The 15,391-nt window shown below is 36.5% G+C and overlaps 1 protein-coding gene across 1 annotated transcript in view; it reads left to right on the top strand.

Annotated features, from left to right (window-relative positions):
- The window catches only part of TDRD3 (tudor domain containing 3), a 109,416-nt gene that overhangs the window by 28,115 nt on the left and 65,910 nt on the right, over positions 1-15,391 (top strand). Inside the window, exon 2 of the mRNA XM_082498497.1 lies at positions 15,158-15,242. Coding sequence (XP_082354623.1) covers positions 15,158-15,242 — 85 coding nt within the window. The remainder of the gene's footprint in view (positions 1-15,157; positions 15,243-15,391) is intronic.

Genomic DNA, 15,391 nt, shown 5'->3' with positions numbered 1-15,391 from the left:
CATGACAAGTTTTGACAAGGAAAAAACAGTATTGTCTTGTATTTTTAACGAAGCTTTTGGAGTATTTTAGATACATAAGAGAAAATGTAGTTTATGTACGGCAGACACAGTTGCTTGTAAGATGGGAGAATACTTACAGCGTGAGACAATATCAAACCTGACAGGTTGCAAGCCCTTCAGTGGCAAGTCTTCAGAATTTAAAATGAACTTTGAAAAGGATGTGGAAAGGAGGGGAAACAAAGGCAATGTATTTCAATAGGTTTAATGCAGATTATTTTGTGGGTCTAGGTAGGATTAGTCACCGGTATATCGTAGGGTTCATAAGTAGCAGTTCGGCAGAAAATTTTTTGAGTTTTTTTCTATTTCATTATACACCATACAGAGTATGATACAGTATCATGCTGTTGAATGGGGTATAGAAATCAACTGTTCTGGTTGGTAAACAAGTATGGTGTTTGTAAGATACCTGAAAATGTTCTTTCACTTCGATCAGTGCTGTAAGACATGAGCTGGAGTTAGTGCCCAGTTTGGGTACAGCAGTGTATGAAAGGTGTGTGAGTGAGGAGAAGGGAAGAGAGAAAAAGAAGTCTAAGTAAAGAACTAGAAAATAACATGACCTTTATGGAAAGGCTAAAAGAGTTGGGGTGGTTTAATTTAAAAAGAGAATCATCACAGAATTGCAGAATGGCCAGGGTTGGAAGGGACCTCTGGAGATCATCTAGTCCAACCCCCCTGCCAGAGCAGGGTCACCTACAGCAGGTTGCACAGGACGGCATCCAGGTGAGTTTTGAATGTCTCCAGAGTGGGAGACTCCACAACCTCTCTGGGCAGCCTGTTCCAGTGTTCTGTCACCCTCAAAGTAAAGAAGTCCCTCCTCATGTTTACATGGAACTTCCTACACTCAAGTTTGTGCCCGTTACCTCTTCTGTCACTGGGCACCACTGAAAAAAGACTGTTCCCATCCCCCTGGCACCCTCCCTTTAAGTATTTATAAACATTAATAAGATCCCCCCTCAGTCTTCTTTTCTCTAGACTAAAAAGACCCAAGTCCCCCAGCCTTTCCTCATAAGAGATGTTCTAATCCCCTAATCATCTTTGTAGCCCTTTGCTGGACTGTCTCCAGCAGATCCCTGTCTTTCTTGAACTGGGGAGCCCAAAACTGGACACAATACTCCAGGTGCGGCCTCACCAGGGCAGAGTAGAGGGGGAGGATGATCTCTCTTGACCTGCTGGCCACACTCTTCTTGATGCACCCCAGGATGCCATTGGCCTTCTTGGCCACCAGGGCACATTGTTGGCTCATGGTCATCCTGTTGTCCACCAGGACTGCCTAGGAAGTTTAATTCTTCAAATATTTAAAAACTATGTTCTCTTCTCATGGCTGTCTATAATACTTTAACGGCAGTAGTGATCAAGATGTGGTCAAGGAACACACACCTGACTTCTACACCTACTTCTGCACCTACCTCTAATAATTATTTTTGGGTAAATTTATTTTGCTTGTAGGATTAATGTGTGAGCAATACTGGAAATAAAAATAATGTTGATTAGATAAATTACTACATGTTTTATAGGCTAGTACGTAAGTCCTGTATATGCAAGTGTTATAATACTGCAGTAACACGGAGAATGGTGTGCTTTCAAGGAGATGTATTTACATCGTGGATCTTTTATGTTCTCTGAGAATACTGTGAACTGCCCATTTGAAAGCTGTCTTGTCATATCTCGGTTGTAAAGCCCTGGTATCTTACATGCCTTCTTGCATATTATTAAATGAGATCAGCTTACGTTTTTCTGCAGTCCTTCGGTTTGAGAGTAAGAACCGTTTAGATCCATGGGGAGGCAGAAGATAGGGAAGGGAAAGGAATAGAAATGAACCCTTCTTCCATTAAAACTGCTATGTATGCTTATCTTAACACTTCAGTTATTTTAGATAAATGAGGAAACACATCATCCTTGTGGGTTAATTAAAATTGTTGATAAATAATGGCTGTACTTATAATGTCACTATTTGAAAACAAAAAGAACAAAATAGAGTGCCTCTGGCTGGAAAGGAGAACATTTACAGAGATCCGTGCCTTTGTAGCTGTCATTGATAAGGTGAAATCTCAAAACACAGAATAAGTTTTTGGAGAAGTTTTTATCCAATATTGATGATAAACTCCGTTACTTTCCCAGTATTAGCTCTGAGTTAAGATGACTGAAAAATTTTGATTTTCACGATTAGGAAGTATTTCTAAAAACAATTCCTGGACGTCAGCAATAACAAATAGTTTAATGATTGTTTTCTGAGGGGGGAAGAAAAAAGAAACGGTGATTAGCTCATGTTTGTAGTTGTTGGAGCTGTTTTTTGTTTGTCTGAATTTTGGTATGGTTAATGGAATTTAGGTTTTAATGCCATGCTTCCTGTTTCAAGTTTTTAAATGTTTGCTTTTGTTTGGCAGAGAACTAGTTGTTGATGGTAGACTTGGCTTTTCTATGCAGTGGAATGCCAGAAGCATCACAGCCTTACTTTGTACCTTGCAATAATAATTTAGCATAAACACTGTAATTGCTGTATTTACCTTCATTTTATAAGCTGGAAAAACATATTTATAAATTGCATGAATTAGAAGGCAGTAGCAGCAGTTTGAGTGCAGGAGAAGAGAAACAGTACTAAATTGAAAAATGAAATAACCAAGGTGGTTCTGGAACCTACATATTGACAAATACATGCTTATGCAGATGCAACCCCAAGTTTGACAGCAAGATAATGATTTAAAATACATCCTATATTATGCCAAACCAAGTCATTTTTAGGTCATTTTTATGTCATCAGGTTACTGCTGGTAATACTTAATTACTTGATAGCCTTACTATCATCATTTTCTGCATCCTAATTCTAATCCTGCCTTTCTTTTGTGCCTGTCTTGAATAAGAGAATGGTTTCTGTGGGTGAAGAGTTTGTGTCTGCTCAAGGTATTCAGTGCTGACTTCCAATGACAGCCATCAGAGATGGTGATTTTAGGGGTGCTCTGTGTCACCAAACTGCAGACTTCTGTCATTTAGTCAACTAAGTGACGATGGGATCTCAACTTTGAATGACTGACGGTGTTGTTAGATTAGATTTGTTCCTGCCAGGTATTGAACAAAGCAACCTTAAAAAATCCAGCCCAATAAAAATCTCTAAATATCAACTGTGAAATTACATATAGATTCTTAAAAGTGTTTATATAACACTTAGAACTTGTAGTTGTGACTGATTTGGGGGGGGGGGGGGGGCAAACAACAAATCAATATTGGTAACACAAAGGCTCAATTGCTTACATTTATCTACATGATAGTTTCTTACAGATCTGTTTCAGTATTGGAGGCATTATTGATTCTAAACTCCTTCCCAAGTCATTAGTTGATGAAAATACGTACTGAGTTCCTGTACAGTAAATTACCACTTCATTAGTTGTGTTGTACTCTCTCAGAGCTGGTCTTGGTTAATTCTTGTCTGGCTTTTTATAGAAAGCTGAGCTCTGTAATCTGTCATGTAATCAGCTTGGTTACACAGAGGCCACATAGGTATCAACTATTTACTGTATGTGTTATAAATGCTAGTAAATTAAGACATTAAATTATAAAAGAATTGTAACATTTGAAGGCATATGCCTTGAACCCATGCTGAGGCAGCAGTGCAAACTGCAACACTTCCTGCTCTCAGGTGGAAAAGCTAACATGTAGAATATTAGATGTGTTCTGAACTGGGATTTGGTATTTTTGTCTATCTTTACCAGTATCAGCAACTGACTTTAAATTTCTCTTGTACTTAAATGTAAAATGTATATGTTAATTAAGTTATTTGCTAAAGGATTACCAAATCTATTTAGAAAAGCTAAATAGCTTTTGCTCCAAGGTATGAAAGAAAACAAACAAATAAAACACTGACCTGAAGGGCCGACAACATCTGTGAAATTGTGCCATAATTCCAGTTGAATTTCAAACCCTGGAAATAAAAGTATATATATCTATATAAACCCAATATGGAAATATGAGTAAATTCCATTAACTGAAGGCAGCATAACTTTAGATTATTTAAAACTATACCTATATGTTTGCATATTAAAATGTATTATTCAGGTATAGTTGCAGATTGGAATGAGTTCTTGAAATAACAGAAAGGTTGACTGGAAGGCATCCCTGAAAGTCATCTTAATTAAAGCTTTTGCTCCAAGAAGGACTCTCGATCAGGTCAGCTGTAGCTTTGCCTAGCTGTATCTTGAAGAAGTCCAAGGATGGAGGTTCTACAGCCACTCTGGGAAACCTGTTTCTGTGCTGCACTGTATGACCTGTGGTGGAAGTCTGCATTAAAAATTAAACAACTTGTAATTTCCAGCTTTTATAACCAAAAGTTATGTATAGCAGCACTATTCCTTAGTAATTCCGATTTGATTTGCATTGTTCTATAAGTTGTGTCGTGTTATTTTGAAAATGGATCCTAGTATTCTTTGTGTGTTTTGGACTGCTACTGAGCCATGAGTTAGTGTCCAGAAGATAACCACGACTGCATATTTTTCATGAATGATAACTAAGTTAGAGCTCAGGACTGTGCATGTTGCGTTATGGTTGTTTTCTTCTCCTTGTGCAGTACTTTGTGTTTATTAGTGTTGAAATTCACCTGACATCTTATCCTATGGTCACAGAGGGCAGTGAGCTTTAGATTTTGGTGCCATCTAGAACTGTGTGTAATCATCACTAATTGCCATCTTACTATCCAGTCCTTTGTCTTAGTATTTGTGGTATGCAGTGCAGACCAATGGAATACAGCCACTGTTAACTAATTCTCTAGAAGAGGGACCATGTTTTAGTATGCGAGAAAGGATTCTTCTGTCTTCTTGTGCCTTAACAATGCAATTTCTTTGAGAACCTTTGAAGGATCTTACCAAAGCTATTACAACAACAGTCTTTCCACCCCATCCTCCCTGCCCCCTTCTGCCTCCATTCATTTTCTTCATCTTTCATAGAAGTCTAATAGCTGTGGGTCGGATATCTTCTATCTGCCAGAAGAATCAACTTCACCTGAAAACTCACAGGGTTCTCACAAGCTTACAAATTCTAGTCTTTATTGTAGCTTATATGAATTTGCTCATAAGAGTCTATATAACTCCTAGGTTTTCATGTGACTGCTCCTTTTAAAAATGCTGTGTGATGTTTTACTGTTTTCTATTCTTCTGGTAGCGGTGTTGATTTAAAGTATGTCAGCAATTTTGTATTTTGGCTCTTGTAGAGCTTTTGGGTGAATACTGGCTGGTCCTGGGGGGTCGTCTTGTCATTGCTGTATTTATTCTAAGACCTTTTATTTGATAATATCAGTTTGAGAAACTTGCCTAGAAACATATTTCAACAGTAACTGTAGTTTGGAAACCTTCCAAATCTCTGTTGTAGAGATATAGTTTAGCAATATTTTTTTTTTTTAAAGCTTACATATTATAGCTTTTTCTTTCTTTATCAATCCTTTTGCATCTCAGTCATTTATCAGCCTTGTCATCTGTCAAGTTTCTTGCATCTGCTTTGAAATGTCTTTATTATTAGCTTCTGTCAAATTAATCCTCCAGAATATTTTTGGTTGGTCTTTCTTTTGACTTTTTTTTTTGGTTGGTTGGTATAATTAATGGCCATGCTTCAAAGGAAAAAGGGAAGTTAATTTTGGGGCTTTAAATGTAAAATTCACTACCTTTACCATTTTGCCTAAGCCATCAGTAATAATGGCCTTGGAATGAAGTTCTCTGGGAAGTCACAAAAACATGAAACTTTTTTAAATCATGAAATAATAATTCCTCACAGTTTCAAAATATTTTTGTAGTATCTTAAGTATCTAATTTTTAATGAGCTTTTGGCTGTTTTCTTGAACTCGATAGCAACTCATTCTCTCTATCTGTAAGATTCTGTATGTAACTATTTACATGGTGAAACGAGAGCTCTATGCCTTATTAATCTTCACAATAGAAAGATAGTATGCAGCTACTGAAGCAGAATTGAGTTCTCAGTTTGATTCAGACACTCCTAGTCTTACACACATGGTGGTGAAATAAGTGATTTCTGTGTCTGCATTTCAATGATGATTGATGATTAGTTATGGAACTTGGTTGGCCACTTCCAGTAGAGAAAGTTGCACTCTGTGTCTCCTGTGTTCATGCAGGACTGAAGAAGTGGAAATAGTCATGGATGAGACGGGCAAAAGTTCCTTTGATACTGGTGCTAAGCAGCTGGTGATTGCAATCTTTTATTTGGGGAAAATTCTGTTCTTTCATCCTTCCAATACACTAAATTCCTGACTTCCTAAGAAGTGTTTCTGATTTTGACAACTTTAATATGAAAAACTTATACTTTGTTAGGTAATTATTGAATGTAAACCACCTGTCAAAGTATCAGTAGCATTTGCAGTTGTTTTAAAGCTGAAAATAAAATGGCTATTTACTTATGTAAGCCTTGAGAGTAGTTAGCTTTGCATATACTCACAGTGCTGCTAATGCAATTTAAAAGTATATCACAAATAATACCCTAAAAGTGCAGCTGTACAATTTATTAAAACCTACCACATGCAGATCTGACAACTTAATTTGTAGCTTTTATCCTGTCCTTCAGTGGTTTCTTACCCTGTTTACAGATGCCAATGAAAAGAGATGATCATTACAGCATTCAGTGAAGGCCATCTAATGTGGGCTTTTTGAAAGCATAAGTAAATTCAACAGCTGCGCAGCCCTTTCAGACAGTACCCTGCTTAGTAGTTTCTTGCCTATTCAAGTGAGGCTTCTCCACATGCATTTCTCCCTTTCTCAGTCACTTGCTTGGAGAAGAACGGTGGGTGTCCTGAAACCAGCCTTTTGTAGAACTGCATGATGAGACATTCTCTAATTACTAGGATTTCTGACTCTTAGTCAGGGCTTTACCAGCGATTATTTTGTGATGTTCTGTTGGGAACTGAGACTATAAAGGAAAGTTGATTCTGGTTTTTAGTTTTGCTTACATAGTTTAGATAAAGCATTTGGTGAGAAAAATCTATTACATTTGGGAAAGATCAAGCATAGAGTCTGAGGTTTTTGGTGGCTGCATTATTGGAGTTGGGTAATGTCGCTATATAGGCATTATAAGTTTTATGTTTGGTTCAAGCACAACGTTTTTCTTAATTTTTCTGTTGTGAAATGCTCGTGAAAAATATGCTGCCAGTCTCATGACAACCTTTTTGTGCTGTAAAAAAATAAAATTGCATTTCCAGCAGTAGGAATTTTATAGAAGAAAATAGACCTGCAAAAAGCATGTCACACTACGTATCACACTGGGAGGTAATACTATAAACACCTCACTAACACAAGTGTTAAAATGTCTTAAATTGCATGCTCTCTGTAAAAGAACTTGATGAGTATGCTGAAAACTTTCTTTTGATCCTTAACCTTTGGAACAGAGTAATTTCAGGGAGGCTGAAGGGGGGAAAAATAAACCAACCAAACCCAACAATGTATGTGCCAGTAATTAAAAAGAGAAGAGTGGTGTGTGGGTCTAGCGAGGTGTGAGAGAGAATGATGAACTGTCAGGCTAACCTAATAATAGACTTATACTTCGTTTTGCATGTCAAACGTATTAAAGAATGATTCTAAAACTATCACTGGTTACTCAAGCTTTTGTATAAAAAAATAGTCCTTGTCTTTTAGAAATGGATGAGAAGCTGGGTTAGTAGAGGTGACTAAAAAATCATGACACAAATACAGACTTTGAAGCACTTGAAGTATTGCAGGGAAAGTGCTGGGGTGCCCTCTGCCTTTGGTGGCCCCTAACAGAAACCTCCTTACCACCAAATCCCATTTTGTTTGTTTTGTTCTAAAAATCCATTGGCGTTCTTAGCTGGTGTTTTTATTGTAAGTCAAGCGTCGGACATCTGAGAGGGGTTTAGGTCTTAAATTTTGTCAGCTGAACATGTGAGAACTTCAGCTTGGGAATGCATATTTTAAGAATTCCTTTCTGGGTTTTCAGCTTGACTTTGGTCGGAGACTGCACTTAAGGGGCGTATTCCCAGGAGTGAAAAGTTAGGTAGCTGGGATGCAAGTTTAACTGCCTGGGCAACTGGCGTGCTATAGTGACTGTGCACCAGTTTTAGGAATGTCAGTAACATTTTAAAGGTAGATTTAAGTATCTGTTCATCTAAATTGCTTATCTAGTTGCAACCAAAATTCTGTAATTCTCAGTGTGCTTTCTGAATGGTGCAAATAGGTTTTTGCTAGCATAATTCCACTTAAAACCTAGTGAGTTTTTAATAGTGATAGAATACAGTACATTCTGTTATTCTAACATTGTGGGTTTGCATCTTTAAGGAGTGAAACAGGGAAGTAGTTTAGATTGAGTTCCTATAGGGCAATTATAAAACTAGAAAGAATGGCTACGGATTGTTCACTGTCAAAATCTGAGGCTGTATGAAATACTTGTGGATAGCAATAATCATCAGTATCAGTACAAGATATAGAGAAGGATACACCTGATGCCCAAGATGTAGAGCAAGGTGTACAAGATGTCGGAAGTAAGTCTTTAAATGTGATTGCAAAAAGGAAAGGCGAGGTCTCTTCTCCGTAGATTTGGAGAAAACAAGAAGTGACAGAAGGCAATGCAGCGAGGTTAGGTGTTAGGAAGAACTTCACTTTTCTGGGTATCAGAACATTAATAGAAAATTGCCAAGAATGCCATTTGTCATTCCTTACAGATGTTTACATGTGGATAAAGGAACAGTTGGCCCTAGTTTTGGTAGGGCTTTTGAATCTTTCTAAAATCTTCTCTATTCTTTTTCACCCCTAAGTTCCATTTTATTTTGTCTGGTAATTTGTATAATACTACGTTATTCTTTAAATAAAAAGCTTAGAAGTTGAAGGGAAGAACAGTGTCAGTTGCCTTCCCAGTATTGTTATGCAGGTTATAGGGTATGAAGAAACCTTTAAAATCTGATTTTCATGTTTAGCATAATAATGTTTTAAAATGTTATTTTTTTTTTCAAACAGCTCTAATGATAGCCCCTCAATGAAATGTAACATTGCAGTGTAATTCCTTTATACAACTGAAATTCAGCAGAACGTTTTGAAACCCTATTAAGAGAACTCCCAAGTTTTTTAAATAGCTAATATAGGAGGTACAGTTTTTCTGTTATGGAACAATACTGGCACCCAGTGGTGGTCTCTTACTAGTGCGTTCTTTGAAGTTGCACTTGGTTGTATTGTTAAAATTGTTCTCTCTTCCTTTGTATTGTTAGCAAGTATGAGAAATTTGAAAGCTCTCAGCGAATTTTTTTTTTTTTCCTTTAAAAACTTATCTCTTGTATGGAATGATTGTATAAATCTACTTTCTTAGTGAAGTAATGGAAGGAACATTCTGATTTCTGCATACACACATTGAAAATAGCTATATAAAATTTACTATAAAACTTCATCATTGTTTCATGTGGCTGGCACTGAATTACAAGAAGTACTGTTGGCGCAGTTTGTTTTCTGTTAATAACGCAGTGATTCTATGAAGAGCTGTGAATCTGAAATACGTAAGTTTTATAAGGCTTCTTTATTAGTACTAATTTCCCTTATTTACTTTTTTCCTTAAAGAAAATTTCTTAATAAAATGTTAATTGTAGAGGAGATAGGAGAAAATTATAGAGGATTTGTAGAAAAAAGTAATACGGGATAGCAGTAGGATGGAAGATTGAAGATTTGTGTTTGTGCATGAACTCTTAATTACAAATAGAGAAAACATACTTTTCAAGAAAGCTGCTTGTAAAAAATAAATATTATTAGGAAAGTTGTGTACCCAGTGGATATAAATCTGGAATAAAGCTCTTATTTTAAACCTTTTAAAGTGTGTTTGTGTGTGTACACATGCATGTTTTTCTGCAGATCAAATATTTGATCCAGCTGTATAGAGCAGACAAGGAAAAATGCATCTTCCTTTGATACTGCCAATTTCTTTAGTGTTTCAGACACGGGTGGTGATAGTGTAGCAGTACAAAAACCTGCCTATTTAGACCATGTCAGGTGTAATCTGTTCTTGATGAAGTAAAGCAGAAGATAAAATGAGATAAGGAGAGGCACAGGTGAGATTGGTACTACAGAGTTATAGCCCTTAGCAATGGGAAATACCGAAAAGGAGAACGTGCACACCTATAATCTGCAGAAGTAGGTTATTAAATTGATACCATACTTGATATGAAGGAGCAGTGGGGAAAACAGCTCTGCCTGTCACTGATGTAATATCATTTTTCTGTGTATTACAAAGGAAGCATTACTGAAATCTGTTTTTCATAGAAGCTTATTGAGAATATTTTGACAGAAAAATTGCAGATTTGGATTTATGTGTGAATGGTTCACATAGAAAATGCTGATTCATTACTACTGGTTTTGTTTTACTGTTTCATTTGAAGGTATGTTGAGAATCTAGGTACTTTATAGGAGATGTTCTTCTGACAAAAGCTGTTGATAAGAGGATTGTGCTACTACATGTCTCAGATGGGGTGGGGGGTGAGGAGTAGGTGAGAGATCCCTCAGGTTTCAGCAAGCATAACGTGGAAGAATTGCAGTAAAGCATATATTTTCCTCTCTCTTCTGGTCTGCTCTCAAGAGAATGCTACACAAATATAACCATCTCAACCATTTGAAGCAGCTTTGTGCCTGTTTGGTTGTAAACTGATTTTGCTGCTTTTTTTTTTTTTTTTTTTAAATTTGTATTAATGTGCCAAGACCACAAAATCCCTGTGTGACTCATGCAACATTACTTGCTATAATTCCTTTGAAATCAATTGAATTGTCTGCATTATTTCAATTTATAACTTTTGAAATTGTTTTAAAATGTGCAGGAAAGTAGTCTAGTGAATACATTTATTTTTTTTTTCTTGGAAACCAAAGGTGCTTGATTATTGTAGTTACCAATCCTCATAGAGGAAAGTTCAGTGTGGTTTTGTGTGTATGTGTTGGGTTTTTTTTGTGGTTTCAATTTTTTTTTTAATTTTCTCAAAAATACAAACATCTCTTTAGGATGCTTAAGATTTTGGTGGCTAAAGCCAAAAATTAAGCTGCCAGCTGGAACATAGTTGCCTCCTTCTAAGTCTTTCAGGTTCATTTTCCAGGGTAGTGTTATCTGAATTTAATGTTAAGGAAATAATTTGTCTTATTGGTGTCAGTGCAAGATGTCAGTGGCTTGTGGCTTGCCATGGACTTCTTAGAAAGCTTTGTGGAGCTTGGCTGCTTCTCATCCATTTATTTATTCACTCCTTCATCCTAAACAAAAGAGAATAATTCTGAAATGTTTGTTTATGGGAAAGACAAAGGGAAAATTGTTGATGGTGGCAGCAGCATTTCTGTGCCAGGTTATTCCCTGTGCCCCTTTGCCTTTTAAAGAAAAGGTGGGCACAGCTTGGGGTGGATGTATGGAAAGCAAGAATTGATGAGGACACTGCTTGTACAGCACTGCCAGGTACCTCTTGGGGAGGTACTTGCGCTTCTTTCAACATCGTGGTCTGGTTCATGGGTGGTTTAGGATTGCTTCTTACCCCTTGGCAATAGGAAATGTGTTGGATTAGTGTAATAGGATCACATTGTAATTCACCTTTCGTTATCTAAGGTTGTGATAGGTCGTGATATTTTGCAGCATGTGCAGAATGGGTAATGTAGATGTTGTGAGGCACTCGAATGAATATAATAGAGACACAGATCTTCAGGGCTGTTCTGTTTGACTCCAGAGAAATTTTTTTTCTGTTTTTGGCTTTGTTCAGGGTCAGGATTTTTTTTCCTTCATCTAATACAGAGAACAAAAAGATTGAGCGGCCTTATGCTGTAAAGGTCCTACCTTCAGCATATGACATGCCCTTATTAAGAGCAGATAGAAAAGGGGACTCTGTTTCCTTCAGAGCCTGGAAAAAGAATTTCATACTTAATAATCTGTATGTTGTGGGGTGAAGGGTTATGTCAGCTGAAGAGTTAATTTTGCTTGTTGTAACTCTGTTTTCATACTTGAGAGATACAGATGTATATTTTTCTGTATAAATACATTTATTGTAAACCAAAAATTTCTTATGAATACAGATTTTAATTTTTATTTTCTTAAGTAATTTGTGGGCCTGTAGCAGCAGGAAATACTCAAAACTAAAACTTAGGTAGTTCTTACAGAAGGCTGTACAGACAATAAAAAGAAAATAAAATAATGAATTTTATATTAGAACTTTCTGTAAGGTTTTAAAGAAAATCTAAACATTTATTTGGAGTACTTGTTGCTGTATAAAGTAGTCTGTATAAGACAGTTATTAAGGCAAAATGGAAAAGACTGTTTTGATATGTCCAAGCTTCTATTAAAGAAGGAGAAATCTGTGGTTTGGCTAATTCTGGTGTATAGTGTTTCCTGGTTGAGGTTTGTTCCCCGACTAATTCCTGACCGTTTCTGATGAAACCTGCACTTTTACATCCTGTTGCACAGAAGCAACACCTGATGCATTACTGGAAAACTGCTAATTTTTTTTTTTTTTTCTCTGTCAAAGTTCTTCAGCATAGTTTTGCTGACATACCTGTTGATTTGATCTTTTGTCTTGAAAGTAATTTTGATCCTGATCTTAGGAATTTAAGTAATTTATGTTTTCATTTAATAAATACCTATAAAAACCAAACCAACCAACCCCAAACTATGAAATATCCCCCCCACTTCGACATTCACAGATTTTGCTTTTTTGAAGACTGTCTTAATAACCATGTTAATCAATCTTTTGCTGAAAAGCTTTAGTGTTTGCTTAAATCAACATAACAGATGTCCCCAATGGCATTTTATGATTGGTGCCTCTGTTATGTTGGCAGAGATTTCAGTCAGGTGGGCAATGTTTCTGCTAAGTGATGTTGCTTAAATTAGTACAAGTCAAAAATGAATAGTCTTTTCCAGTGGGTTTCTCTTTATCCTTCTGTCTCAAAAAAACTCCAAAGTAATGAGACAAACTAAACTGAAAATTTATATATAAATTTATACATAAAAAGTTGTAAACTGAAAATTTTGACTAAAGCAGACTGAGATTTTGACAGCTGTGATTCAGTCTTCACTTTGACGTGAGAAAGTAGAACATGAATCAGCAGTGAATTTTGTGATAGCAGAATTAATCTTGTCCTATTTGGGGACAAATAAAGTCTAGGTCAGATTCTTGTTTATTCATTCTCTGAAAACATTTTTCTCTTGCTGGAAAATGGTAGTGCTTACATCTGAATACTAGGCTAAGTAATTCTTAAAGAGAACTGCAGTCCTGATAGCTTCTGTAGAATTGAAGAGCGACTCCCTTTACATTAGGAGCAGTAGAGGAGGAATCTTTCCTGGACTTGCCCGAGAGTCTAACATTCAGCTTAAGGATTTTGTACCCCCACTAACCCCTGGTGTTGAACTTAAGTTCAATTTTACACTGAAGATGACAGAAGGTAAACTTGAAGGATTCATGATATTGCTCTTTCTAGGAAGTCTGCTGATGTGATTAAACCACAGTTGAAGCCTCTAGAGTAGGATAGTGCCTGTAGGATGTATCTGTTCTAGTTTCCTCTGGCACAGAGTGGGAATGCTGTTCTGCTTCTGACCCCAGCTAACAAGATCTGCTAATGCACAGTAGCTACCTGAATCTTCACAGGTTATGTAGTACTTGAGCGCAGAGTCGCTCAGCTGGGAAATCCTGCATTCCCATGCAAGCCACCAAATCTTGCCACATTATTCTTCTCAAGCGTCTACTTTTTATATAAAACAAATGGGATTGTTTCATCTTATGCTTTTATATGTGCAATTTTTGGGGGGATGTTTTGGGTTTTGTTTCTTTATTTTTTGGTGGTGGTGGTTTGGTCCCTCAGTATTTCCTAGATGTCAGTGTCCGACGTGAACAATTAGATCCCATGAAGTGTCTTGGTTGGAGCACAACTGGGATTATTAGTCTGGGAAAACTGGAAGGGCTGGAGAGGGTGATGTTAGTGTTACCTGGGCTAGAATAAAAAAGGCCTGTCAAGTGTAGTTTCCTTCAAATGATTCGCCTTGTTTATATGTTACACTGTGGATATTACTTTATTTAAAAAGAAGCATTTCTTGAAGCACTCAGGAATATTTATTTGAAATATTTCTTAATGTGTATGAAGCTTCTGTTCTTAAATCATTCTTTTATTCTTTGGGGAATGGTGATTTCTTGGTAGGTAGTTATTTAAATGTTATTTGGGCAAGTACTGTGTTTCAGGCTGAGTATCTAGTAAATACCAATCATTTAATGATTGTATGATTTATTTAAATAAAGTGAAGAGCTGTGCAGAGAAAGCAGATTGCTAGCTACATAAAAATTAAAAATGGGGCTTTGAATAGGAAGCATTATGCAAAATGAGTAACAAATGTCACAATTTCTGACCACTCAAGTTAAAATCTGGGGTTTTTTTAAAGTGTTTTTGGAGGTTAGAGTAGGACACCACTTTTGAATTTATTAGCTGGATCCATTTAAAACTTACTTAGTTTTCAGATCAACAAAGTTATTGTAGCTTACAGAATTTTTGCAGAAAGACACCGATCTTGTGCTTAAGCTTTTTCACTGTATTTGACTACTGATACATTGTAATGCACTTCCATTTTTATCAGTTTTTTTGTAGCCCAGCCAAGCAAGAATATGTTTTATAGGATGGCAGTGTTATGTGTCCCAGCCCTTGAGGGCTTAACTGTACAGTCTTGCTAAAGAGGAACAGATGTGGTTGTGTTTTGTGTTGTGTGTGGGATGGTTTTTTATTTGTTTTGTTTTGTATTTTCCTTGCAAGTGCATGAGTGGACGTATGCCACTTAGATCAAGTAAAGCCCAAATGTTTGAATTTTGAAACCAGGTTCCTATAATTTGGGGGGTGGGCATGAGGAGGGTAGTGTTACCCTGTTCGACATAATCAGGATGATGGCTGTTGTTACTTTAAGTAGAGGGTTTCTTTCTGCTGTTGAGAAATTATGGAAGAAGAAATATCTTCCTTAATCTCAGTGTAAGGAAACTGATTACATGAAGTAATTTTCCAAGTATTTTTAAATCTATGCTTCACCAGCACAAAAGAAACAAACTAAAGACACTAATCCTATATACAGAAAAAAATGTTTGCCTAATAGATTCATCATGTGATGTTCTAATATTATTTTTTTTCTTTAACAGGTATCTTTCGGATGAAGGAATTGAAGCTTGCATAAGTTCCTCTGAAAAAGTTAATACAAATGACATTATCCTAGTTGCCCTTAATGTAAGTTATGATTGTGAAAACTTTCTTCTGACAAATCATGCTAAAAATGATATAGCTAAGGACTCAAGTGTAGGTTGGTTTGGCTAATTAAGTGTACTGTAGTCTATGTGATTTACGTAAAGGACAGCATACCTATCTGTCTCCATGCG

Source organism: Vanellus vanellus (assembly GCF_965231255.1).
Source record: "Vanellus vanellus genome assembly, chromosome: 1".
NCBI lineage: Eukaryota > Metazoa > Chordata > Aves > Charadriiformes > Charadriidae > Vanellus > Vanellus vanellus.
This window is presented reverse-complemented; position numbering and strand designations above follow the sequence as displayed.